Below are 27,628 nucleotides of genomic sequence, written 5' to 3' on the forward strand. Positions count from 1 at the left end.
TAGGAAACGTGCCGGGAGCGCCCAGGAGCCCACGGGCCGAGGTGGCTGCTCGGGCAGGAGCTGGGAGGGGTCACGGAGGGTGATGGACACACGGGAGCAGCCCTGGCACCGTGGCCCTGTCACCTCCCTCTCACCTGGAGAGCGTGGGACGGGGATGGGACAGGGATGGGGCAGGGATGGAGCAGAGTCGGGACAAGGACAAAGCAGGGTTGGGACAGGGCTGGGGCAGGAATGGGGCAGGGTTGGGACAGGGATGGGACAGGGATGGGGCAACGTTGGGGCAAGGATCGCGCAGGGGTGTGACAAGGATGGGACAGGGATGGAGCAGGGATCAGGCAGTGCTGGAGCAGGACTGGGACACGGATGAAGCAGGGCTGGGGCAGGGATGGAACGAGGACGAGACAGGGCTGGAATAGGGATGATGGACTCTGGCTTGTGGCTGCACCTGGGGCAGCAGGACAGTGCCGTTCTCCTCCTCTCATCCTGTGGGGTTTCGGGATCAGAATTCATTTCCCTGGCAGCCCGGGGCTGAGGAAAGGCTTTTCCCTCGCTCTGGGCTGGTGGTGCATTGCAGGGACAAGGTTTCCTCAGTGTGCACTGTGGTGTCACCCCTTCACAGGCTCTCCCAGGACACTGGAACCTCTTCCGTGCTACAGAGATGAAGCTGCAGCTCCTGCAGCCCCTCCTGGTGACACAGAGTCCTGAGGGCCATGCCACTGTCCAGGGATGTGCTCTATCCCTTCCCCTCTCCCTGGCAAGCAGGAAAATGTTTTGGATAGCCGAGAAGGACATTTCACAGAGGTGGAAATCCCGTTTTTAATAAAGAAATTATGGCCCAATATATTAGGAAGGAGAGCCCTGGGCCTGCCCAGTGCTGACTCCCCTCTCATCCCAGCAACCCTCATCCTCTTCCACCTCAGGAAACCTCTGGCTGTCAGAACATGCCCTGATAGAGGAATAAGGATGGGGAAAGTGGGTTGGAATGGGGCAGGAATGCCAATCACTCTCCGTCCACAACCAGGACGAGTGGGAAGCAGCCCCCTGAGTGGGCAGGAAGGAGCTGGGAGCCCCAGGAAGAGACTCCAGCCTGCAAAGTTCACCCAGGAGCACTCTCAGAGAGTCACAGAAGAACCCTCCAGGCTGGGGAAGAACTTTGAGATCCAACCAGGAAAGGTCCAACCTTTCCTTGCTCCAATCCTGACTTGCTGGCCAGCCTTGAGCCAGAAAATTCCCCGTCCATCCTTCGGCTCTCTCCAGCTCTCCAGTGAACTCCCACAAAAACAGGGCTGCTCTTCTTACAAGGCAGGAGGCTTTTATGTTATAAATTAAAAGGCCCAGACAAAATGAACCCTGAGAGCTGAGTCCTCAGGAACCACAATGACTCAAACTCCAGCTTTTCACAAGGAAACAAATCCAATGCCCTGGCTGCTTTAATCATCAGGCTCTCCTACCTTTACCATCACCCCAGCAAACACTTGTGTCTTCATTCAGTGCTCTCCAGCCTGATAACCCCCACAAAAGAAACCCAGCAGAAAGCCTGGCTGACAGCTCCAGCGAATTTCCATCTGACCCTCCCCTTGGGTTTTGGGGTGAGTGTTGAGTGAATGAGCTTTAAAAGCATCTTTTCATTTCGCAGAGACTCGCCGAGCCAAGAATCATACCTCACTCTGTCGGAGGAAAAACAAGATGTGGGCTTAGAGCAGTTGGGCTGCGCTGGAGCCCGGTGTGGAAAATCTTCCCTCCAAAGCCAAACAAGGTTTCACTGCCAGTGTTGTAAGGCAGAGAGATGCAAAATTTTTGTGGCCGATATTTCTCACCCGCACCTTGGGATCTGGGGCTCTTTGGAAATGAAAAACCCTCTGCTGAGGCGATGCTTTAAATGAGGATTTGTTAACCCTTGGTCAGGCTGCGAGGGAAGAGCAGGCACGGGTATCCAGTGAGGGGGAAATGAGTGAGTTAAAATGAGTTAAAATGAGTTAAAATGAGTTAAAATGAGTTAAAATTAGTAAGGTACAAGGTTTGGGCTGTTGGTCTGCACAACTCACCTCAGCAGGAAATTTCTGAGTCAGGACAGGAATTTTAGGGTCAGGACAGAAATTCCAGAGCCGAGGCAAGGAGGAAGGAAGGAGATGGAAGCGATTGAGAGCAAAGCATCTTTCAGGGCCAGAAAACCGCTCAGATTTTGGGCACTGTGGAGTGAGAGAGGCAGAGCTTCGCTTCCTCGTCTTCTCAGCCTTGCAGGGTGAAGGCAAAAGAGAATAAACAAAAAACAAAACCCCTCAAAAATCAAAAACAAACCCAATTTTTTTTCTACAGATTTTTTTCATTCCAACCCCTGTTCTGGACAGGGGAACGGAACCTGGGTAGAGGGAGAAGGAATTGGGCAGGGGAGTGGGCATCCCGGGAAGGGGGCGGGAATCCCAGGAAGGGGAGGGGGATCCCGGGAAAAGGAGTGGGATCCCGGGAAGGGGACGGGAATCCCAGGAAGGGGAGGGGGATCCCGGGAAAAGGAGTGGGATCCCGGGCCGGGGAGCGGGATGCGGGGCCGGGGAAGGGCATCCCGGGCCGGGGAAGGGCGTCCCGGGCCGGGGAAGGGCATCCCGGGCCGGGGAAGGGCATCCCGGGCCGGGGAAGGGCATCCCGGGCAGGGCTCGCTGCGGTCGGGAGATGGCAGCAGCACTTTGCTCTTCGCTCGGACGGGCCAGGCCGGCCCCCGGGGGCTCCCGAGGCGCTGCCCCCAGTCCCGGTGGGATCAGCCCCGCTCCGGGAGCCCTGGAGCTGCTCGGCCGCGCTCACCCACGCTGGCTTCCAGAACAAGAACCGCCCAGCACTTCCCAGCCTAAAATCCCACCTGGAAACGCCTGGAGCGCAATTCCCACCCCGCCCTGGGGAGCTGGGGATGGAGGGGGAAGCGCTGGGGCATGGGAGAGGATCAGCTGAACTCCCAAATTTTATTTGGAACAGAGTCTGAACCTGAAATCCAGGTCCTCTGAGCTCTCCCGGTGCTCCCGTCCGCTCCCATTTCCACCCACACAGGGCGAGCCCGGGACGTGCCTGGGGCTGGGTGTCTCTCGGGCTCGGTGGTGCCGTGGGGACATCCATGGAAACGTCACTCGGAAAATGCTGCAGGAGGCCAAGGTGCCCTCCGTGGCCCCGGGGCTGGGGGAGGCGGCCCCGAGGGGGCACGGCGGGACCCTGAGCCCGGCCCCGGGGCCAGCTGGGGTGAAAAGGCTGCTTGAGAGAGGTCAGGAGGAGAAAACCGACCTGCTTTTCTTTGGCAATTATGAAGTGACAAATTACCAGCGAAAGAGCTCATCTGTCTGTATTTGTTTGGAGAGTCCCCTGCTCGCCGCGGACCTGAGGCACGGAGAGGGCCGGGATCACAGCCCTTCTCTTAAGGATTTCCAAACACTCTGCTGACACCCCACTCCATCTCTGTCAGCGCCGGGAATGCTCAGGAATTAAGCGGTGCCCTTCCAAAAGCAAACCCTGCACCCCCAACTCAGCATCTCCTACTCTCCATCCCCTCCAGCGGCCGGAGCCCCAGGAATGGCGTTTTGCAGGGGAAGCTGGAGTCCCCCTCCTGATCCCACGTCTCCAAGAGCTCAGGATTTAAGGAATCGTGGTGTTCCTGATAAAAGCAGAGAGCCCCGGAGCCCTTTGTGTGCCGAAGTCTCCACGCTGCTCCCAGGGCAAGGGTGAATCCCGCGCACGCCCAGCCCGGAGACACAACAAAAGCCCGGAGCCATGGCATGGGTGAGAGGTTTAATTGCATTACAATCATCGGCTGGTATCAAGGAATCAGGAGGAGAGTCAAAACAGGCACTTTGATCCCTGCAGAAGCTGGAAAAACAGCAACGGCTTGGCCAAGGTGCAAAATTCCTCCTCCTCCCTCGCCGGCAGCAGAGGAGGGAGAGCAGAGCCCTTCCCCAGGTTTGGGGGTCTGGGGGTGCCCCCCAAGTAGAAAACACAGCAGGAACCAAACACAAGATTAAAAAAACCCACCAAAAATCAGCGGCCAGCCCGGCTTTGTTTTCCTTTCTGTTATTGGCATCGGTAAAAATAGAAGCAAACCCGATTTTCAAAGCGAAATGCGGTTTTGCAGCCAGCGGGCAGCAGTGACCCGGGCAGCCCACGGAGCATCCCGGCGCTGCCCCACAGCTCCCAGCCCGCTCCGCCCGGGAGAAGGGGGACAAAAACGCTCGGGAAGGAGGTAAATATTTACTCTGCAAACACCAAGTGCCGCCTGGAGGTTAACGAGACACACAAGCGCCCTGCGCAGCTGGAGATGGGAGCGTGGCGGGGCCGGTGCTCCCGGCTCCCTGCGGGCTCCCGAAGTGGGGCAGGAAGTGGGAATGGGCAGATTTGGGAAGCAGCAGGTAGATAACCCCTTCCCCTGCCCTCCACAAGCCTCCTGCCGGCACTTCCCGAATGAAAAGAAGATTTCATTTTTCCCAAATGAGCAAACCTGGAAGCGCGCACGGATCGGCGCTACCCGAATGGAGCCTCTGATCTTCCATCTCCACCCGCCCGGCCCCGCAGCCGCCGGGGGAGGATTTATCCCGGCTGTAAACCCAGCAGCGAGTTCAGTCTCGTTTGTACCTGGCACCAAACCCAGGTTAAGCGCAGGCCAGAGCTAAAGGCTCCCGTTCTCCCACCCCTGCTCCCAGCGCCGCTCCTGCTCCAGGAGGGCTTGGGGCTGGAAAACATCGCCCTCATCCCAAGCTGGGATGGCTGCCCAGCCCCCCAAACCCCTCTGTCCCCCCAAAACTGAGCCCCCACGCTGCCCTGGTACGGGGAGAGTCCCCACCCGCAGCCCGGTGCCACCCAGGCAGGGACAGGCGGGCACTGGAGTGGCATCGCTGGGCATCCCTGCGCCACAGCGGGACCTTGTCTGCTGCAAGGGGGACCCCAGCAGGTGCGAAGGGATCGGGAAATCTCTCATGGAAAGCACCTGAGGAAAAGAGGGAAAGTTTTGGGGAGAGTTGGGGTTCGCCCGCTGCTCCTTCCTCCCAGCCAGGCTGGATTTCCTTGGATTTGCAGTGCCCTGGAACGGGGACCCTGATGGGGACAGCCCCCCAGTGAATAACTCAAGACACACCAATAAGAACAAACGAGGACTTGGACTGGGTTATATTTTAAAATGCTCATATATTTTCTTTTTTTTTTTTTATCCTTTTTTTCTTTTTCTCTTTTTTTTTTATTCTCATTTTTTTACCACAATTCTAATACAATTGTTCTCAAAATACTGGCGTTTCCAGCAGCAGTTCTTTCTTTTTTTTTTTTTCTTTTCTTTTTTTTTTTTTTTAACCTTTTTTGTTGTTTTCGAAGTGAATAATAATATACGGTAGTGATTTCACAGTAAAACAGACCTGCGGGAACGCCAGAGATACGTGACAAAAGACACCCCCAGACCAGCCCTCCCCCTCCCTCCCCCTCCCCCTCCCATCCCCAAAAAAGATTTTGGAAGTGGGGGGAAAGAAAAAAAAATAAAAAGTTCATTCAAAAAAATTATTTCAAAAGAGATTTCATATAAAGCCTTTAAAACATGGTCAGAAGTTTCTCCCTCTTCTCCAGATCCCTGTGGCTGAACACTTACAGAGAGAAAGAGAGAAAAAATAGAGAGAGTTTATAACAATCTCTGTAGAAGCAACAAAACAATCCAGGAAAGAAAATATCCAAGGATACGGTAAGGGATAAAATTACATTTGTACAAAAATAGATTTTAACTTTATTGATGCTTTAGATATTTTTTTCCTTATCTTTTCTCTTTTTTTTTTTTTTTTTGTCATTCTAAATGTTAACGTCCTTTTTTTTTTTTTTTTTTTTTTAATCTGTGTATCCCATAGCCAAGGCATCCATCACTAAGTATTGGGAATTGCTAAAGCTATTCTTTACTCCAAACCGCCTGCTTCAAAGAAAAAAAACAAAACAAAACAAGAAAACAAACAAACAAAAAAGAAGAAAAACCAAACAAAAGAGAAGAAAAACAAAACAAAAAGGCATCTTAAAATAGATGCAGTTCCTTTGTCTCGAGGAATAAAAATCCAGATTTGGCATCTGCCAATTTGGAAAGGGATTCGGATACAATGGAAGTAAAACAAGGGAAAAATAAACCAAAACAAAAAACGAGGGGGAAAAAAAAAAAACCAACCAAAACCAACCAAACCAACCAGGAAAAAGAATTGACTTAAACCACAAAAAGCCAGGAAAAGTCTGTAATTGCTACAGTTCTCTATGTGTATAGGTGAGTGGGTATTATACAGTGTAGATATCTACAGTACATACATGGATACACACACTCATCGGCACTGATGGGGCAGCACCAGCTCCTGAGCCACGCTCCAGCCTTTTTTTTTTTTGGGATCAGGAGCCCAAGCCTGGTTTTTTTGGGATCAGCCCCAGCCCAGGGCTCTCCCCGCTGCAGTGGAGGGGTCAGCAAGGCCAGTGGTCAGCGTTTCCCACATCCACCCGCCCCTAATGCCGCTCCTGGTCAGCATTCCAGCGCCAAGTGAAGCTTGGCATTCCCACGGAAGGGTTTGGGATGTGCTGGATTGGCTCAGGGTGGGATGGAACACGCACAGGCAGCAAGGGACGCCGCGGCGGCTGAAAAGCTGATGTTTGTGCTATCTTTAGAAAATTAAAGATTGTCCCACCAACAAAAAGGAATTCAAATAATAATTACAAACAGATCACCCCGAATCAAAGCAGATTTTTGCAGGAGTACTGGGAGCTGGTTCAATCCAAGTCCAAGCTCCCTAGGGAATAATGTGCCTTCTGTTTTCCTTCAGCTACGGCTCACCTCTCCACACTCAGCGTTATCATGATGAGAACAACGACGACAAAAGAAGCCCAAAGTGAAAAGAATAAAATAAAGACTCAAACTCATGCAAAGCTCGTTGCTTTAAGGCTGCTCTGGCGGAGGTTCCCGGCGCACAAAAGCTTCTCCTTCCCAAGGGAAGGGTTGGGGTGAGGATGGAGGGGCTGAGCCGGGCTTTGGGGCTCAGGGAATCCCGACTCCCTTTCACCAGCTGCAAACTGAAATCCCAGGGCAAGGCGCAGCCTTTCCCAAAATCCCCTCCACCACGGGCATGGATTGGGGCTGTGCTGCTCCAGCAGGGAAACTGAGGCATGGGGATGCACGTCCTGATTGGGAGCTTGGGGCCTGTGGAGCCTCTCCCTTGGTGTTGTAAGGTCAAACGCTAACGGGGATGGGATGGGATGAAATTGGACAGGATGGAATGAAATGGGATGGGATGGGGACAGATGGGAAGAAATGGGATGGAACGTGACAGGATGAGATGGGATGGGATGGGATCTCCCACTGTGCCACCTTCCAGCCACAGCACCCAAGAGCCCTTCCTGAGCCATCCACCAGGGACAAAGTTGTCACCCACCAGCGACCAGCAGGTTGATCCCAGGGCAATATCCACCTACTTTCCCGAAGTTTTCCCTCTCTGGCAAGCAAATGCCAGGCTCCTTTCTGCTGGGAGAGCCGGGCTGGGGGCCGGGGGCTGCCTGGGGGCTGGGTGGGCTCGGGGCTCTGGGAACTGACACCTCCCCTGGGGCTGCGCCAGCCTCCCGCTGGCAGGGAACAGCCTGCTCGTGTTTCCTGGCACCCCTGCCAGATCTCATTCCTCCTGCCTCGTTTTCTTGGCAAATTCTTGCAGGGTGAAGCTGTTTAATAATATTTTCAGCGGCTTGCAGGCTGCTGGGGAAACAGAGCCAAGGCGCTGTGCCCGCCTCTGCCGATGCGCCACGTCGGGCCAGCCCCAGGGGAAGGTATCCCCTGAAATCCTGAGGGATTCTTAATTTTGGAGCTGCAGGGGATGGAGCTGGGCACTCCAGCTGCCAGCTGGGATTGACACCAGGCAGGTGGCAACGGTGTCCCCTCCAGAACAGGGGTGTGAAGGAGGTGGTGGGCGCTGCTCCATCCCTCTCCAGGAACAAAGGAGGAGTTTTCAATCAGTTGCAAAAAATGGGGAGCAAGAAGAGGATCCTGGGAGGATCTCAACCTTTGCTCTTTAAAGCACGGGATGCGGAAGCGGTGGGGAAGCCCTCAGCCACAGGCACCTTATTCTGGGCTCCCAGCACGGTGTATTTAGGACCATCCGTCCTGCCAAGGGGGGAAAACCCTCCCCAGCATCCCTCTCCACTCCCTCTGCTCTGTTCTTCCTCCAACTCGTGTTTTTGGCGGGGCACTGGAGACACCTGATGAGGGTCAAACAGGGAGGGGAAGGGGAATCGCTCCCTGGCTGGCCTCTGGCCACACGCTCCCTGGGGAATCCCATCCCATCCCATCCCATCCCATCCCATCCCATCCCACCCCACAGGGTGTGGACACATTCCTGGGACCCTAATCCCCAAAAACCTGCCCAGCTCCCCGCTGTCACACCGAGACTCAAGGAAAGGGTTGTGCAACAGCCAAGGTGCTTTTGGTGCTCCCAGGATCCCGGGCAGGACAGGGATGGTGCTGCCACATCCCCCACCCAGCTGGGCCCTCCCAGGCCTGCATCCAGGGGAGGGGGAGCCCTGTTCTTGCTTCACCACTAATTAACAGCTGCAATTAACCAGCCTGGCTGAGCACTCCCACTAATTGTTGCCTTGCAGTGTTGTGCAGGGCTGAAACAACAGGAGCGGCCTTGTGGGTGAGCCGAAACCCCGGAGTGGGGTCATGCTGGGATACACTGGGATATACTGGGGCAGTGCTGGGATATACTGGGATGCTGTGCTGAGAGCAGGGGTCCCAGCAAGCCCCCAGGAGCTGGGCAAGGGCAATGGGGAGTCCCTGGCAGCCTTAAAGCAAGCGCTGCAGCTGGCTCATGTCCACACGGGCACCTCTGGGGTGGGCAGCCATGCCCGGCCGCCCTCTGGGATGGCCACAAGGGCATTTCCTGTGCCACGGCCAGCGCGTTGTTCGGGGGGGATTCAGCTCAATCCCAAATCCTCAGCTCTGAAGGGGAAGGAGAAGGCTCTGTGCAGCCACGGGTGACTCACTCACGGGGCACGGCCAGGCCGCCTCTCCCTCCGCAGAGTAACTACCGACACTACTAAGAATAGTTAGAAACCAAAAATAGAATTTTTTTCTTTTTTTTTTTTTCTTTTTTTTGGTTTTTTTTTTTTTTTTTTTCTTCTTCTTCTCTTTTTCAAAAACTCCATCCTCTGAAAATAGCCCAGCTGCAATCCGAGTCCAACCACTCCCCTCGGCTCGGCCAAACCCCACTGCCCCGAGGGCCGGCACCGTCCTTATCCCCAGGGAAGCAGCGGGGACGGAGGGGGTGACGCCGTGGCTCATCCCAAACCTCATGGCACGGCGGGGGCAGGGGTTGGCAAAGCTCTCTCCGCTCCCACTTCTCTACAAGTAGCACAGGGAACCAGCGAGCAGGTCTGGAGATGCAGCAGTGACAGCGAACGGACAGGGGGTCAGGCGACGAGGAGGCCAGGACGGCGGGGTGTCCCCCGGATCAGACGGTGCCTCCGGCGCTGGGGGCAGCAGGGAGGGACGGGCTGGGGCGGAGGAAAGCGGAGGAAGGGCCCCGAGGGAGCCCGGCCGGGCGAGGGACTGACCCAGCAGAGTTCTCTCTAAGTCATTTGGTGCGGCGCTTCCAGCATTTCCATCAAGAAGGTGTCGATGGGCGTGTCGCCTATTAGCTTGAAGAAGAAGAGGTGCTCCAGGCATTTCAGGCCGATGGACCGCAGGGCTGGGAGGCGGAGCAGGAGCTTGGCAAACCTGGGGGATAAGAGAGGCGACAAGGTCAGACAGCCCCGGCTGCAGCCCTGCCTCTGTCCCCAGGGCTGGGGAGGGGTGGGAGGCAGACACAGCCTCTGCTACCAGCGAACCGTGGGGCTGCAGCCGCAGCTGTGCAGGGAAATCATTGATGATGGCCCAGCAAGAACGAGCTGGGAACTGAGCTGCAAGAGTGAAACGAGAAACGAAAGGTCAGTCCCGGACTGGGGGACACCCTGAGATGCTGGAGGGGTCCCCACGCTGCAGCCATCGAGAGGAGGCACCACGGGATCAGCCTTGGCACTGGCAGTGCTGCAAGCAGCTCCAGCAGCTCAAGTTTTGGTCAGGGAAAAGAGCAAACAGCCGGGAAGGGGCTGGAAGAGATGCTCAGTGGGGCGAGCTGGCACTTGGCTGGGCAATGCCCCTTTCCTGCAGGCTCTGTGCACCTCCTGAGCAGCTCCAGCAGCCCTCACTTGGGGTTCTGACCATCACCAGCTGAGCCCTGGGGCTGCTGGCGAGGCAGGAACCCGGCTGCCAGCCAGGGGTGAAGCCGAGGACTGTGACACAAGAGTTGGAAGGAGCACTGCAAACCACCTCGGACAGCGGGTGCTCCCTTTCCCCGGGCCCAGGGCCCTGAGGAGGGCAAACAAAACCCTTTCTCCACACCCTGCCCTGCCTGGAGTAGATGGTTTCAGGTCCTACAGGCAGGAGGACAGGCAGGAGGGCTGGGGAGAGCTGGCAGCTCTGCAGGAGCCAGCCAGGATGGAGACAAGCCATCCACAGCTGGGTGTTGGGCTCCGAGGCTGGCAAGAGGCTGTGGAGCCAGGAGAAAGCCACCAGCTCCTGCAAGGCTGCTTTGGAGCACCCCAGGTGCCAGTGGATGTCACCTCCTTGTGTGAGTGCTGCCAGCACAGGGAAAGAGCCCTGTAACAGCCACAGCAGGGTTATTTGCTTTTCCTGCTGCAAAATCAGGGCTTGAACATCATGAAAAGGGCCAGGCAGAAGGGGACCCTGCAGAAAACACACACACAGGCAGGCACAAGCACACAGATACTCTCTACATGCACACACAATTCTCTCTCCCGATTTTTTTTTTAATTTTTTTTTTTTTTTTTCTGCTGAGCTGGCGAGAACGGCGGGAGCAGAGCCAGGAAAAACAAATCAGTCCTACCATCCCATTCAGGAAGTTTCACTTTAAACCGAACCAGATGATGGCTCCAGCCCTTGGATATGTTTAACTGTGAGATAACCAGCCTGGAGCACGCTGTGCCAGGGCTGGGAGGGGGGGGAAAAGAGCCCTGATCCCTGATTCCCTGTGGCTGCTGGGTGTCACGTAGGCACCCAGCCCTCCCTGCGGAGCAGCAGGGGCTGCACGGGGGGAGCAGGGCTGGGTTTTTCCTGGGAATGCCTCTCGGTGTGGAGAAATTCCCTTTTGGTGTTTGCAGGGTGCTCCCAAGCTCCTGCTGGATGGGGACTCGGAGGAAGCCCCGCACCCAAGGGCACCTGAAAAGGTGGGAATTCCAGAAATCCCACAGCATGGAGCAGGAAAAGGCACCAGGCTCCAGCAGGGCTTTGCTCAACCACAGGGAGAACTTGTTTGCAGCCCCAGCTGGTGATCACATCGTGCCACGAGGCCAGGGGGATGCAGAGAGTTTGGGAGAAGTTCGGGGAGCTCTTGTGCAACTCCCAGCCCACGAGTTCACCCTCCCGAGCTACCTGGGGTGGTGCCACCACTGCCCTGCACCACTGAGGGACGGAGGGAGGGCAGCAGGGCCCAGCCACGGCTCTCAGGACATCCCTGAGATGTCACCGAGTCACTCAGGTCACCAGGGATGGGTGTGAGCATCACACAAGAAGGTCCCCAGCCCACAGTCACTCAAAACCAGTGGGAGATTAAACTCCAGAGCCCCTGGCAGAGCTTTTGGACCTAAAACACTCCCTCAAACACCGCTGAGCACTGAGGCAGAGCCCTGGGGAACTGGTGTGGACTGGTGGCTCAGACTGTGCTCAGGCATGGTGGTTTGGAGGGGGCTTGGGGCATGAAGAGAGGGAGGGACTGTCCCTGTGCCACCTCTTGCCCACTCCCAGTGTGTGCCAGGGCTGCAGATCCTGCACAATGTGCTCATCCCACCAAGGGAATAACCCAGGAGAGCTGCTGGTCACGATTCCCAAGGCAGCTCTCCTTGTGCCAGGAACAGCTCTGCTGCAACACCACGGCAGCCCAAATCCAGGCTCTGGCTCTGGATTTGCTCCAGAAATGCAATTTCTTCAAGCTTTCAGGAAGAGGAGGCAGCTTGAGAGCTGGCCTGGGGTGCACACAGACCCCCTGGGAGAGGAGAGGTGACAGGCCTGCTCCTTGCCCCGTGCTCATCCCTCAATTCCCCTGCTCCCCACAAACCAAGCACACCCCACGGCACCTCCACCCTCGCTCTCCCTGCCTCAAGCCAACCGGGAACATCCCGGGAACCCCTTAACAACACATCCTTCTTCATCTGCCAGCACTCTGGGACCCGAAGCGGGGGAAAAAACAAATCCAGCTTCACTTCTGAGGGCACGCTCTGCGCTCACTGCTGTGAAAGCATCCTTGTCATTTACCATCCGCACACACGAGGCTGGGAACGCAGGTGAGATGCAAATCCCAGTTGCCTGGGCTGTTTTTGCCCAACATTCATGCACCAGTAGCAGCTTCCAGTGCTTTGCCTGGTTTCTCAAGAAGCTGTCAGGAACTGAAGTGGCAGTTGCCAGCTCCAGGCTGTAACTGGGGAAATGCGCCCACTCAGCTCCGCAGCAGTCCAGGAACGCATTCCTAATTCCCCCTCCCATTCCCAGCTGGATTGGGGGAGGCAGGGAGGGGAGAAAAAGAGTATCAATTGAGGCTTTCACTTCCCAGCAGTGATGCTCCTCTGCCACCGAAAATTAACTCCATGTGAGTCCTGTTTTTGCTGCGGTTTCGCTCGCCGCGGTTTCCAAAAGGGAAATGATACCCCCTTCCCACATGGGCTCATCCCACTGCTGGGGCTGTGGGAGCTGGGCCTCCTCAGGTCTGCCCACCTGGCTGCATTTACTGGCAAGGGAATATCGAGCTCTGTGTGCTGCACAGGGGGGTGTTTTTAGGGATGCTCACAGCTGAGGTGGGTGGAAACGAGGGGTTTATCTGCAGGGAATGTCTGTGGGGACGGAGAGCCCAGAACAGAGGGACCCAAGGACACCCTGGGAGCTGCAGCACCCATTGCAGGGGGCTTGCAGGGGGCTTGCAGGGGGTGAGGGTACAGGAGGAGGGGCACAGGGAGCTCACCTGCCGGGCTGGTCGGGGTATTTGTGTTTGCAGTAAGCCTCTAGGGACGCGTACACCTTCTCCCGCAGCGCCTCCACCTCCGCCGGGTTCGAGAGGCCCTTCGAGTCTGAAAGGTCACACAAAAGCCATCAGCCAAACACCTCCAGGCTTTCCAGGCTGGCCAGAACCCCTCTGTGTGCTCCCTGCATCCCTCCCAGCCCCACCAAAGTGGGGATGCAGGCTCTGAGCTCTGGGGATTTGGGGAGCACTCAAAGGTTTGCCCTGTGACTACAGATTTTTCCCCACCTCACAGCCCAACCCCAAATGTTTTGGCTCATTCCAGTGGTGCCAGACCCTCATTTAAAGGGTTTAATTCCTCCTCCAGCCCTGGGCTTGTGGGATTTCTCCCTCCAGCACTGTGGTGGGGCTGAGTGAGAAGCCCCTGCTCTGGCACAGCCCCCGGGACACAGCGAGGATCTGTTTTTAGTAGGGTGAAAGGGACAGTGCAGAAATCGATATCCCCAAGCACATGTGCCATGGGAACCTCTCCAGATTCCCCTTCTTTGACCATATACGGCTAATCCCAAATTACAGACAATAAATTACTGCTGATTACAAGGAGGGGGGGACTAAAAAAGAAGAAAAACAAACCCAAGAAAATGTAATAAACCCTGCTGGAACAGCCTGGCCTGGCTTTGGTGGGAAAACCCAGGGAAGGAGCTGTGCTTGGGCACAAACAGTGCTCTCTGAGGGCAGGGAGGGAAGGGGTTGGTGGTGGATGTGGAGGTTTGTTCTTGGCTGCCATCTGGTTTTGCTCTGGGCTGATCCACTTTAAAATAGAGATCCCCTCCAGAGAGCTGTGCAGGTATGAGCAGGCTGCCTCCTGCTGCACAGGGATTTGCTCCCTGGAATGCTGGAGAAAAGCCCTGGCACTGACCCTTCTTCTTCCCTCGAGCAGCTGGGGCCGAGGGGGAAAAGGGAGCAGCGTGAAGCCTCCCGGAGTCTGTGAAACCACAGTCAAAACCTGAAGTTTTTGTGTATTTTATGAGCACATTTCATGTCTTTCAGCCTCTCCAGGTCTGCAAAGGGCTATTCCAGAAATGCAGGTAATAAAAGCCCTCGGATGATGAGGTTGGGAAGCAGAGACAATCATATCCATGCTCTGGTGCTGCTCTAATCTGTATTTTTCTCTTTAAAAAAGATCTAGATTCCATTTCGTTCCAATTCAGGGACAACTCCCTCAAGCACCAGAACTTTCTCTCTTCACAGTCACTCTGAAAGGGGGAGAGCTGACAGGACAAGGGGGAATGGCTGTAAACTGAAAGAGCAGAGCGCAGGGTTAGATGGAATTTTGGGAAGAAATTCTTCCCTGTGAGGGTAGGGAGGTCCTGCACAGGTTGCCCAGAGAAGCTGTGGATGCCTGGCAGTGTCCAAGGCCAGGCTGGATGGGGCTTGGAGCAACCTGGGATAGGGGAAGGTGTCCCTGCCCATGGCAGGAGGTTTGGAACAAGATGAACTTTAAGATCCTTTCCAAACCAAACCATCTTCCACCCCTGACTCTCTTCTTTCCTGCCCTGCCCTCGGCATTTGGGTGCCCTCTGCTACTTCCAGTGGGGCTCTTTAGGGAAGAAAAGGAGCCCAAAGGACAGAACAGCAGCCAAGAGGGGCCAGGAGGGCAGAGCCAGGCACGTACCGGGGTTGAAGAGGACAATGGCTCGCAGGCAGCCCAGCTCTGTCTTGTCCATCAGCATGTCCCTCATTTTGGACACCAGTTCTGTCAGTACTCTGCAAAAGGACACAGAAAGCACAGAGTCAGCACGAAAAAAAACCCCAGGAATGAAAAGCCCCAGGTGTCAGAGCTGGAGTGAAAAGCTCCAGTCACGTTTAACGAAGTCGGGGATGGCGCTGGCTTGTACCAGCTGAGGATGTGGCCTCATTTTCCTCCTCCATCGAAAATAGCTCATTAGGAACATCAATAGTTCCTGTGAGATACAACAGGGACCATAAAAACCGCCTCCATCCATTCACTGAGAGGCTCTGGCATCTGAGAAAGCTGCCTAAAAATAAAAAATAACAATAAAAACCCACCCCAACAGGTATCTAAAAGTAATTTCCTCCGCCGGTAATTTTTATTGCTCCCTTTGCTCTTACTGCAGGTGTCGGTCTTGAAATATTTTCCACTGATTGCCCAGTTTTTCATGTTAGATCCTGCAGCAAAGTCATGATCTTGCACTTATGACCTCACAGGAACAAATGATGTCACCCAGGTCCGAAGAACAATTTCCTCACAGAGCAGAGCAGCAAAGGTGATTTGGTTTCGACTCAAGATGAGTCTCGGGGAGAGAAATCAGCATTTCAGCAGCGTCTGGAGTCACGCTGTGGGTCAAACACCCGGCAAGCCTGGCTTTAAAACACTTTCCCAAAGCCTGAGATTAAAGAGCCCCCGGGACACGCCTGTGGAACCCGCTGAGTACTGCTGGGGCCTTTCCATTGTGCAAATAAAATCGCGTCTTGGTCCAATTAAAGATGAAAAGGAGCGAAGGAGTGGCCTCCTCGTAACATTAGAAGGCATCTGGACCCCATGAAAGGGGCTTTGATTTGCACCGGGCAGCCTCCTCCCCGTTTGGGGCTGTTGGGTTTTGCAGGTTTGAGAGGAGGGATTTGACGCTGTGTTTTCAGGGACATCACGGGGTGGGACACCCTCATCCCGGGCTCCTCCAGCAGGAATGGAGGCAGCTTGAGGTGCAGACAGGGATGGGGATGTCCAGGCAAGGCGGTTTAGGATGCAATCCCATCCCTCCATCCCTCCAGCCCAGCCCACCTGTCGAAGATGGCCCCGACGCCGGCGCTGTGGGCGCTGTTCCGGTGCACGTGCAGCCCCGTGGCCAGGAGGATCCCGTCCTTCACGGCTATGGAGCGGTGGGAGAAGGAGGCAATAAGGAGCTCGTTCCAGCCTGGGGAGGAGAAAACAACCGAGGCTGCAGGTTAGAGCCATGGGATCCTCAGGAAGTTTGGGAATCGGCGACGTCACCGGAGGAGGAATCCGCCTCTGCTGAGGGAACGTGGCTGGATACGGGGAAGGAGGGGGAGCCAGCTTTTCCTTGGCTGTCAGGGAAGGGAAAAACCATCTAGAACCCGATGCACTAAAAATAAAGCTAATAAGGGGAGCAGTTTCCTCTGTAAACCGCGCAGACACCGAGCAAACAGCTCTGCCTGAACACCCCGGGGGTGTGGAGCCCCGAGCTCCCCTCTGCCCTCAGCCGCTGCCTCCCAGCACTTCCAGCCCTATCAGCACGGGCTATCAGTTCACCAGGCCCCTCCTCAGGCCACGGAAGTTCCTTCACCATCCCTGAGCCCTGTGAAAGGGCCCGTGGAATCTCTTTGTGGGCTTTGTGGGTTTGTTGCTTCTGCCATGAAAATACTGGGAGAGGTTGGGTCTGCTCTCTGCACAGTCCCACGTCCGTGACTGCTTCCACAGCTGCTTGGAAAACAGATTTTAGTCTTGTTAGCTGGACTGCTTTGGGATGTAGGAGGGACATCCTCTGAGCCCAGACCTACAGGGAAGGGAAGGGAGAGGCGACCTCCACGTCCTCCAGCTCCCCTTCCCAATCCAGCACCTTTTCAATTCCTAAATCCATCAAGGATTCCTGAAACAAAGCCCCAACGAGAGGAAACGCTGCCAAGTTTGAAGGGTGGAAATTCGGGTCACTTTCAACCAGGAGCAGCATCTTCAGTCAGATAAGAAGGGTCTTCTGCAACACCCCTGTCCTGAACATGTTCTGGAGTTCTGCTCCAGAAACCTCAGGATATTTGGCTTTGGGGGGTTTTTCCCAGGCTGGAAAAGCAACACAACAATATCCTTCACCTCTCCTGCCACAGGAACACGTCTTGTCCCGCTGCCTGCAACAAACACAAGGCCCATGTGTGCTGTATTTACCTCCCGCTGCAGCCGTGGGCTGTGCCATTAGAAATGTTGACAAGGAATAAAGTTCACTCTTTCCTAAGTGGCCACAGGATGTTTCCACCCCAGCCACGGGAACATTTCTTTGGCTATTTACTGGGTGAGGCCTGGCACTTTCACAGGGATTGCAACACCATGAAACCCAAGGAGGATGGAGAAGAAGACGTGGGACTGCAGCAGGAGCCTGCAGAAACCCTGCTCCCAGCAGGAAGAGGAATTCCCAGAGCCAGATCCATGGGAAGCTGTCACACATAGCAGCTCCACCAACAGAAGCCCAAGCTGGCTCTCAACACCCACTCCAAGCTGGGCTTATTCCAGCGAAGGAGCGCTGGATCCATCAGCATCCTTCACCTGGATTATTCCCATGCAGAGCTGGGATGCTTCAGCTGAAATGGGGAAGATTTTCCTACCTTGGCTTTCACCAGAACATCCCCAAAGAGCCTCCAAGACAGAGGCAAGCAGGGAAAATTCAGTATAACCACAGGCAGCAAATGGGAATTAAGAGACCAAACAAGCCTGTCCCAAGAGTTCGGCATTTCAGCCCAAGCTCTGGGGTGGCAGAGCAGAATTCTGTGACTCCTGTGACTCCTTTCTCACCACACAGGGTGGCTCTGGCTCCTCTGGGATAGGGAAGGCACTCTGGCAGCACAGTGGCCCTTGTGTCAATCCACCTCCCTGCCAACTTTCCCCAGCAGCCCTACAAAAGCAGCTGCAGGGATGTAACGCTCAGCATCCTCTGCCAAGCTGAGAAAACACCAGGTTATTCCTGTCTCAGCTTGGAAACAAGAAAACCCGTGGAAAACAGGCTTAAAAAGTCAGGTTTCCTTCCCTTCCAAACAGCTCAGAGAGGGAATATTTTTAAATGATTCAGGATTTGAGGAAAGCTGCGGCCAGCCCAGCCAGCACTGCTCCTCCAGAGCTGTGTGCTCCACTTGTTTTGCCTCCCAGGATGCCCGACTGAGGCTCTTAGCTGGATTTTAGTACTTCAATATTTCATGGGCAGCTGCTCTCAGCAGGCCACTCAATAATACATAGAGCCACTGGTTAGAGGACTTGGGGAAGGTTATCTGAGGCTCTGGCAGAGATGCTTGGAGCAGGGAGCTCCAGGGAGCTGCTCCAGGTGGCTCAGCAGTCTCAGGGTTGGAGCCACTGCGAAATTTGGGGTCTGCAGCCCCTCTCCTGCTGTCCATGGAGTGAGTCACAAGCAGGGAACACAGGTCAGGAAATCTCCAGGTCCAGTTTTAATCAGCTGCCTGCTAAATAGAGAGAGGAAAACCTGGAACTGCCGTGGTGGGTTTGGGTTCCACTTCCCGAAAGGAAAAGGCTTTGTCTGAATCCAGCTCTTTGCAGGAAGCCCTCAAAGATCCCCACAGAGAGGCTTCCCCTGCTCATCCACTCTCACAAGAGGCTCTAGAAATCCTCTTCAAATCCACACTTTGCATGCTCCAAAGGGCCCAGAGCCAGCTCTGGCAAAATCCACAGAAAAGGCAGAGGAGCCTCTTCACCAAAGCGCTGCAGGAAGGGCGCAGGACCTGGACAAAAGCGAATTTTGGGGAAACAAAAGGAACTTTACCAAGCACTTCAAAGTGCCTGGCTTACAAAGAGCTTCATGCCTCAAACACATCCTCCCCGAGCTCTGCTCTGATTTCTTGCCCTCCACGATCTTTGTACAGCAGCAGGAGCTTGAATTCACTCAACAGGGGAAGACCCTTCCTGTAGCCAAGGGCTTTCACCTCCCAAACCCTGCTCCTGCAGCCCCCCTGTGGCACAAGGAAATTTAAAATAAGCCCTGAGAGTTCTATTTTCATCTTGGTGGGTGGGAGAAGAAGTGAGATGTGTTTTTCTCCCCTTTCTGCTTTCAATTATGATCAAACATTTCAGTCTGATGAAATTTCACAGGGGCCTGAGCCCACTTGGTCTTTCACACCTCAGTTTGGGAGGAAGGCAGAGTTTAATTCCTTGGGTTTAAGTCACCCAGCACCCATCTCTGAGTTCCTCATGGATCAGAAATGAAGCCGGGCCATTTTTCAGCTGATTTGCCACATTCTGGATCCCATTCAGCAACACATCCCATGGGGCTTTTAAAATCCTATTTAAAAACGGAATGATCAGAGTCTGCTACTCAGAATCAAACATTTTCAAGCTGCCAGGACCTAAATCTGAGGGTACAACCCATCCCAGGGACTTGCAGATGGGGACAGATGCCACTCACCTGCTCTGAGCAAGATGACCTGGTCATCCAGGGGCAGCTCGGAGAAGTGGGGGATCCTCTTGGCCCACTCCACCAGGGTGAAGAGCTGTTTGTCTGCTGCCTGGCAGATGTTCGTCACCGGGTCATTGGGCTGCCAAAAAAAAGATGGAAAAGCTTGGAAAAGGCAAAGCAAGGGAAAGAGAGGCTGGAGGAGCAGCCTGCCTGCCACCCCCGAGGTGGATGTTACCAGTCACAGGCAGAGGAAGTGATTTGGCTGCTCCACCACGAGGGTTGTAATAGTTTTTAGCAAGCCCCAAAATGGGAACTGGGAGTTCTGAGACTCCAAATCCATCACCCTGACTGATGAATCCAAGCAGCTCCGGCCCGGGGAAGGGCAGACTCCAGCATCTCCCAGCTCGATAAACCAGCACCAGAGGGGGCATTACAGGGGAAAAAAAAAAAAAGAGAAAACCCCTTTCCTTTGAAATATTATCCAGTAACAAAAACCATCTGCTCTCAAGGAGGACAGTCAGCCTAAACACACCAAATCCCTGTTTAAAGGACCTGCTCACAGCTCAAGTGGATTTGTGATTAGGAACTGGAAGAGCCAGTCTAAGCCTGGTCCAAGTGTGTTTGTAGGGTTTACCTCCCTGGACAGGGATGTAGGGGTGCTTCCCATCTCCTGCTGTAATCCCTGCTGATATCCAGCAGCTTGGATTGTACAATCAGCTTCTTTCCATGTCCTTAAAAGAGCAGTTTCCAAACTGGAGCAGGAGTGTTTACTTCACCCCTGGCTGGCAGGAGGAAGGGGGTTGAATTCAGAGGAAGAGCAGACACAAATGTCAGTGTAACCTGTGGCAAAGCCCCCTCCCAGGCTGGGCACACCAGGACCACGCTGCCAAGTCACCCTCGTGCCCCTCAGAGCTGTGCCCCACACCCCTGCCCAGTCCCCTGGCAGCAAACCCAAGGCTCTGTGCCTCAGTGGCCAACATCTCCCATTCTCCAGGCTTAAAATAACCGGGATTTGGCAAGCTCAGGGCACCTGCCTCAGAAGTATTTCCACCTGTTGCGTGCAGAGATGGATGGGCATGGGCTGGCACCAGGCACCGCCACAGGGATGTGCCCCCCTTGCCCAGCCCCTCTCCAGCAGCTCCCCCAGGGGTGCAAGGGCAGGGCAGTCTCACTCCCAGGGAGCTGGGGCTCTTCCCTGAGGAAGGAGATGTGAGCAGGGACTGGGCTTTTCTCCTGGGAGAAGAAGAACAGATGGGATTTCCCCCGGACAACGAGAAAGCCCCAAACCGTGTGTGAGGAGGAGCTTTGCAGGGTTCAGCGTTTCACTGGAAGCACAGGGAACGCTGGCACTCAGAGGCAGGAAGGGGGAGAAGGGACACCAGAGGCCCTGAACATCCCCATCCTCGAGTTATCCCAGTCTGCTCGGCCAGGTGGAGAATCCTGCCATCCCGGCGAGGTGGGATAGGGATGGAGCCCTCCAGGCCCCACCACGACTTATGGGAGACTCCCTGCTCCAGCAGAACCCAACCCTTGCAGCAACAAGAGCCTGCAGAGCCCCAAAAAAGGCATAATTTAGGTAAATTAGATGTTTTTGGCAAAGCTTTCATCAGGGCTGGCTCCTGGGAAGGTTGTCAGCACGTGCTGGGCTCCAGGCGCCCCAGCCCTGGCTGTCCCTCCGTGGGCAGCACAAGCTGTACCCAACCTCTGGTGCTCCAAAGCCTCAGTGAGGGGCCCAGCAGAAGCTAATCCTTGCAGCAACAAGAGCCTGCAGAGCCTCACAAAAGGCATAATTTAGGTAAATTAGATGTTTTTGGCAATGCTTTCCTCAGGGCTGGCTCCTGGGAAGGTTGTCAGCACGTGCTGGGCTCCAGGTGCCCCAGCCCTGGCTGTCCCTGCGTGGGCAGCACAAGCTGTACCCAACCTCTGGTGCTCCAAAGCCTCAGCTTCAGTTCCACCTCAGATGGCAATTCCTGGAACCACCACGGCTCTTCCTGGCAGAACTTGATCACCAGAGCGTGAGAAGCAGCTGGAAGTGTCCAGAGGGCCCTGCCTGGCTGCGGGAGGGGGGTGGCAGGGCTGGAAACCCTCCCTGTGCAAGGAAAGCAAATCCCCTCCTGCAGTAAATAGCAAGGGCACGGTGCTGGGGTGTGACAGAGCCAAAGGGCACCCGATCCCCCTGGAAAAGGGGAGCTTGAAAGTATCTTTCAGAAAATGGTGACTTGAAACCAGACGTTCAAAGGCCAATTAAGAGCTACTGGGGAGGACAGCTCTCAGTTACAGGCGCTGCCTTTCAGGGGCCAGGGGCCCATCCCAGGTGGTGCTTACAGGGCAGGAGCCCGAATTCCCAAGGTATGGGGCAGAGGCAAAGCCACTCCACTGCCCAGGGACAGGGACATGGCACAAGGTGACAGCCACAGACACGAGAGAGTGGAGTGACAGGACAAGGGGGAATGGATTTGAGCTAAAAGACAGTGGGGTTAGATCAGGTACTAGGGAGAAATTTTTCCTGTGAGGGTGGGGAGGCCCTGGCACAGGGTGCCCAGAGAAGCTGTGGCTGCTCCCGGATCCCTGGAAGTGTCCAAGGCCAGGTTGGATGGGGCTTGGAGCAACCTGGGACAGTGGAAAGTGCCCATGGAAGAGAGTTGGAATTCAATAATCTTTGGAGATCCCTTCCAAGCCAAACCATTCTGTGAGTCTCTGAATGTATGACTCTATTTCTCCACCCAGGCTGGGCCTGGAATGCCACCCCTTGGATCTTCTGAGCAACCTGGGCTAGTGGAAGGTGCCCCTGCCTGTGGAAGTAGATGGTTTTAAGGTCCCTCCCAACCCAACCCATTCTATGTGGGAGACAAGGGTGTTTATTCCTGAATCACCCTGCCACCTCCACCCCAGCCTGCCAAGGCCAGCTGGAAATGTCCCTGCAGGTCACCAGCAGTGCTCAGTGCAGCTGGACTGAGGTGCAGAGGCACAAATCAAAGCACACAGCACACGAGGCCAACAGCAAACAGCTCCTGTTATCCCTCCGTGTTTATCAGGGCCTCAATTTGCTGTCTTTCCATCACCTGGGCTCTGAGGGAGGGCTGGGAGGGTCGCAGCTCCTCCATCTCCCCTCTCCTCATCCGGTGGCCTCGTCACTGGGAGCTGCTGATCTCATCCATCTGCTAAACCTGCTACAAATGTCACCTCATTGTCGGCAGAAACCGCTTGACAATAACAGGGCATTCCAACAAGCCTCCTGCTTCTATTTAGATGCAACACACATCCTTGTTCACAGTAATGCGTGTTGAATTATGCAGGAACCGGCTTTCAATTTGCTACAAGAGGCTGAGGAGACACGGTGCCAGACGAAGCCATTTATTTCAGCTCGCTCTCTGGGGTTTGTTTTCAAGTCAGCACAACGCTGGCTCCAGCTCCCCTGAAGGATTTTTAATCCTGAGAGCAGGCAGAGCCTCTCTGAGCCCCTCACTAACTCCTCCAGAAAAGCCCTTTCCAGCCTCACGGTGATGGGATCCTCCTCTCAAATGCAGGTGAGCATCTGTACCTGTTTCTGTACCTGATTCTGGAGAGTTTCACTGAGGGATTGGCTCTGCCCATACCAGGAAGCCTTGAATGTCCCAGACCAACCTAAGGAATCCTAGGAAAAGCTGGTAAAGGCCAAAAAGAGCATCCGAAACCACCACTTAGACTCGTCCTGACCCCCAGATCGCTCACAGAACTTTGTTGGAAGTGACCCTAAAGATGATCTATTTCCAACCCCCTGACATGGGAAGGCACTTCTGACTCAAACCCTCCAAGGCTCATATAAAGAGAGAGATAAAGCATTGTTGTAACAGGAAATAAATACTGCAGAGCCCTCTCACTTGCTCGGAGCAGCTGCATTTCATCAGCTCAGCCTCATAGCTGCCCAGCAGGAATTGCACAGGGATATTTCAGTGGATGAGCCTGCTCTCCTGGCGCAGCCAGCCCAAACCTGGCAGAGCTCAACCTCAGTGCCCCTCAAAGGACTGTGTGGCCACCAGGAGATGCTCCCCACTCCAGCCTCAGCTGCTGTTTTTCTGAGGAATTCCTCTATTCCCACTGATTTCACGGGAAAAGGGGCTATTGAGGAGTGGGGACTGCACCCTAAATACTGCCTGAACTGCACCCTAAATACTGCCTAGGCTGCAGAGGGCCTGTCCTAGAAATGGAATTGCAGAGGATGGTTTGGCTGTCACATTAACTGCTTTGCAGGGAGATTCCTCCCTGTTGGTAAGGGAATCTCACAGCGAAGGGCCTGAAACACTTTCCCTCACTCTCCATAGAATCCCAGACTGGTTTGGGTTGGAAGGGACCTCAAGACCACCTCAGTCCAACGCCCTGCCACGGGCAGGGACACCTTCCACCAGCCCAGGTTGCTCCAAGCCTCGTCCCATTTCCCTGTCATGCCTCTCTTGTGCACACACCATCCTGGCACAGCCCAGATGCTCCAAGCAGGCCCAGTTGTAACACAAGTTTCTAAGTGGGAAAAGAACTTGAAAGCCAACTTCTTGGCAAATTTCTCCAGGTCTTCTCAGAGGCAAGCAGCTGCATAATTCTCCATCTGAGAAGTCACACCCTCACTGCACAGCTCTTATCCCTCTGCACTTCAGCCACACAGGTCTGTCTACTGCCTCAGCTGGACTCCGAGCTCTTAAGAGCATGGAGTGTCTTCCTTCCCTTCAGCACCCAGGGCTGTTAATTACAATAAAATCTTCTCTGTGAGCCCTTTTCATTATTCCTTACAGCATCCCCTCCTTCCCTGTGGCTGTGGGACAGAAGACACCAAGCGCTGGTGGGCTGCTGGCTCTGCTTTCCTGGTGCTGAGCTGACACACGGAGCCAACAGCAGAGCCAGGAATTGCATTTCTGAGCTGGTTTTAATCACACAGAACAACCCCTCTCTGCCCCAGCTGTCCTCATGGTCACTCCTGATGTCCCACAGCCACCCCTTCTGTCCCAAACGCAGGGCTGGGGATGGGACAGAGCTGCCTCACCGAGCTGGGTGTCAGGCCCATGTTTGCCTCGATGTACGTCTCTGTCTTTGGCTCCACAGCGAGTTCAGCTTCCAGGATCTTTTCCACAGGCATGTCCTCATTGGCGCTGCTTGTGGACTCCACCTCGTTCTCGTTGCGGTCCTTCCCCCGCTGCCTCTCCTCCTGCACGGCTGCGAGTGACACAGAAGGGACAGTGTCAGTGTCAGTGCCACCCCCAGGCTCCACAGGTGGCCACAAAACCCCAAGGCATCCTGCAGGATCAGCCTGCTCCGGTGTCTGCTGTGGTCAGACTGGGATATCCCAGGGAATGGGAGGTCTGGGGAAGGCACCGAGCAGCCCCAGCCTGGGAGATGGGCTCTGTGTGTGCTCCCTCAGGAGCAGGGAGAGGGATGATCCTGCCTGGACAGGGCCTCTGCTGGGAAAGGCCCTTCTCTGCAGAGGCACAGATCCTGGAAACAAAAAGGTTACAGACAAATGATGAAAGCAAGCAACACTTTGGGTCACTGCGGGCGAGGGAAAGCGATAGGTGAAGTGAAAGAATCAGGGAATCGCAAAGAAAGAGAAACAGCTCAGTTTAAAGCAGAAATCCAGAGTTCAGCCACCTTTGAGGCTGGCAGGGCTGAATTTCCCTGGAGGCCATGTCGTGCCCCTCTCCAGCTCCCTGGCCCAGCTCCCGTGGGACAGCAGCTCCACGCAAACCTCCATCCTGCCTCGGGCTCGGGGCAAGCCCCAAACAGACAGGAGAGACCTGTCCCAAATCCTGTGGGGTGGGGATGATCTCGCCAGCAGCCTGTCACATGCTGCTGAGTTATGTCTGAGCAGCTCAGAGATGAAAAACACTTATTAGATGCTAATAACATTACTATTATTATTACTATTATTATTATTATTATTATTAACCTCCCTTGGAAACCTGCACACGCTTTTCCTACACCTGGAAAGCAGCTTTGTGCAGCTGCAGTAGGAACTCTCTCCATCACCTTGTCACAGACCCTAAATCCCACACTTTTCTGCACACCACTGTTTCCCCACAGCACATTTTAGCCCACTCTGCTCGAGAACAGCCCCAAGCATCTCTGGCCATGAGAGACAACGCTCTGAACTCACCCAGCTCTTTGCTGAGGACTGAATGAGGCACTCCAGTACTGTAAAAACCCTGCTACTTATTGCCAATTACCCCAGCACTCCCTCCCTGCTGCACTTGAAGCTGGTTATGGGATGTTCAGGCAGAGCAGCAGGGGCACAGGTTTGGGAGCTGCCTGTGGCTTTTCAGACCATCAGTGGGACCAGCTCTATGCCAAGTGCAAAACCAAACCCTACAATATGAAACTCCAGGTAAACTCAGATTTGTGTCGTGGCTTTTGTCCATCTGGTGCGGATTCTTCCTCTTTTTCAAGCCATCATAAAAACCCCTGCTTTAATTTCACCCCCTAACCCCACTGCTGCTTTTCCAATCATCAGAAAAGGAGAAGTTTTTGCAATGCCAACCCTTCTTCAGCAGCACAGATGCACCAGGATTCCTCTGGGCACACTAGGAGAGATGAAACACCTACTAAATAACACGAAAGCCTGAGAGAAAGGCAAACCCCCAACAAATAGGATCTTATAAAAAGACTTAAATGCCAAGGTGCTGATGCAGAGCTGCAGCAGCTCTCGAGGATGAAGGCGCAAAGTTGGGATCACTGGGGTCACTCCACCAGGGTGTCAGCCCCAAAAACACATCCCCATGCTGGACACTGGGATTCGTGGAAAAGCACTGCAGAGGTCTGGGCAGGCAGGGGCTACTTAAAGCCTTCAATCTGCACATCTCAACCTCATCAGTGCCACACTCCTGGCCTGAAGAATCCGACACACTCCAGGGGTTGTAGGAGAGAGGATCCTACAGGGCACCTCGACAGCCCCTGCCTGTGATCAGGCTGAACTCAGCTGACACAAACCATACAAAAAGAGACAGCTGGGCAGAGATTACACACGTAAGGAGTCATTTCTATTGATCCGAGCTCGGAGCTGCAGCACCAGAAAATCGGTGCTGCAGCTCCCTGCAGAGCTGGTCAGGGGACAGCTGACTCATCCCAGCTCAGCCCCACGCACGCCTGGCCCTCGCCCCGGCCCAGCTGCTGCCGGCAGCAGTGACACCCCGGGCAGAGCAGATGGCACAGTCCCACCCAGCAGCCAAAGATAAACCAGCCCTCTCTGGGGAGTGTTATCTGCTCTGCTACATCCGTGCTCCCAAGCCCAGGCAGCCTCCTCCAATGGCAGGACAAGCATGGAATCCCTTTGCCATCACCCCCATCCATCCATCCCTCCATCCATCCCTCCATCCATCCCTCCATCCCATTCCCTGCAGGAAAGCAGTTTCCCAGTGCTGAGCTGGAGACCCCATTTTCCTCCCTTCCCTCTGGGATGATGCCTCATGCACAGGTCTTCCCCAAGGAGTGCACCTGCAGGAGCAGGTGAAGCTCAGCTGCTCCTTGCTCTCTCCATACCACCAGGAGTTTGTCAACACAACCCATCCCTCCCTTGGGATGATGCAGGACACCTGCCCAGCCCTGGTGCATGGATGCAGCTTTTGGGGATGCCTGCCAGGCTGTTGACTCAGTTGCTGATCCTATTTTCTCTCCCTCCAGGCAGCTCCAGGAATGAGGTGGGAACAGCTTCACTCCTCATGTGCGCAACAGAACTGCTCCCGCAGCAGCTCTGGGCCTGGCCTGGGGCACACAAGAAATCCCCTCCCAAAATCATCTCGCTGTCACCTCCTTCTTCCAGGTGTGGCACTCCCTAAGCCCCTCTTCAGGATCCAGAGGCTGAGTTCCAACCTTGTCTCTCCACTTTCCTAATTCCAGGTTCACCCTGAGAGCCCCAGGGCTGGAGAGCCCCACACGTTGTCCTGAAAGCTGCGGGGATTTGCAGCCAGCACTCCAGACTCATGGATCCTGTGGGCTCCAAGATTTGGACTTCCCTGCAGGTGCTGCCATCCTGGCTTCAGAAGCTCAGCAGAGCTGAGAGGACATCCAAGGAGCAGCCGAAAGTGTCTCAGAGCTGTGACCCACAGACACACGTTTTTAGGAGAGTCCTCCATGTCCCCAATCTCCACAGGCACAAGCCCAGTGGAAAATGTCTGGATTTCCTGCCACCAGCACAACCTTGGAGCTGCTGAGGACTGGCCAAGCTGCTGCTCCTTCTTAGCAGAGATGCTGAGGGACACACCACCATCCCAGGAAAAGAATGGGAACTGTGTTCCTTGAGATGTAGGAAAAAACAGCACGTGGGATAGAGGGAAGGAAAGAAGGACAAGTGGGTTTTTACCCATGAAATCTGGCCAAGTCTCCAGCAGTGAGCAGACCCCTCACCACACAGACCCAGGACCTCACCTCTGGAGTCCACTCCCCACTCCCACTGGGGATTAGTCAAATAAACCGTGGTGGAGATGACAAAAATACATTTTTCAAGTG

General features: G+C 54.8%; 1 protein-coding gene across 2 annotated transcripts in view; it reads right to left on the minus strand.

The window, feature by feature from the left end:
- Positions 1 to 5,788: 5,788 nt before the first annotated feature.
- RXRA (retinoid X receptor alpha) overlaps positions 5,789 to 27,628 on the minus strand; it is a 100,667-nt gene continuing 78,827 nt past the window's right edge. Inside the window, exons 5-10 of one of the 2 annotated variants that reach the window (XM_032130481.1) lie at positions 24,177 to 24,346; positions 19,175 to 19,304; positions 15,823 to 15,955; positions 14,695 to 14,786; positions 13,023 to 13,128; positions 5,789 to 9,730 (exon numbers count right to left, since the gene is read on the minus strand). In XM_032130481.1, the coding sequence (XP_031986372.1) occupies positions 9,583 to 9,730; positions 13,023 to 13,128; positions 14,695 to 14,786; positions 15,823 to 15,955; positions 19,175 to 19,304; positions 24,177 to 24,346 (779 nt within the window). In that variant the 3' untranslated portion in view covers positions 5,789 to 9,582. The remainder of the gene's footprint in view (positions 9,731 to 13,022; positions 13,129 to 14,694; positions 14,787 to 15,822; positions 15,956 to 19,174; positions 19,305 to 24,176; positions 24,347 to 27,628) is intronic. The other variant, XM_032130482.1, reaches the window with a different exon arrangement.

The sequence above is a fragment of the Corvus moneduloides genome, chromosome 21 (genome assembly GCF_009650955.1).
Source record: "Corvus moneduloides isolate bCorMon1 chromosome 21, bCorMon1.pri, whole genome shotgun sequence".
Lineage (NCBI taxonomy): Eukaryota > Metazoa > Chordata > Aves > Passeriformes > Corvidae > Corvus > Corvus moneduloides.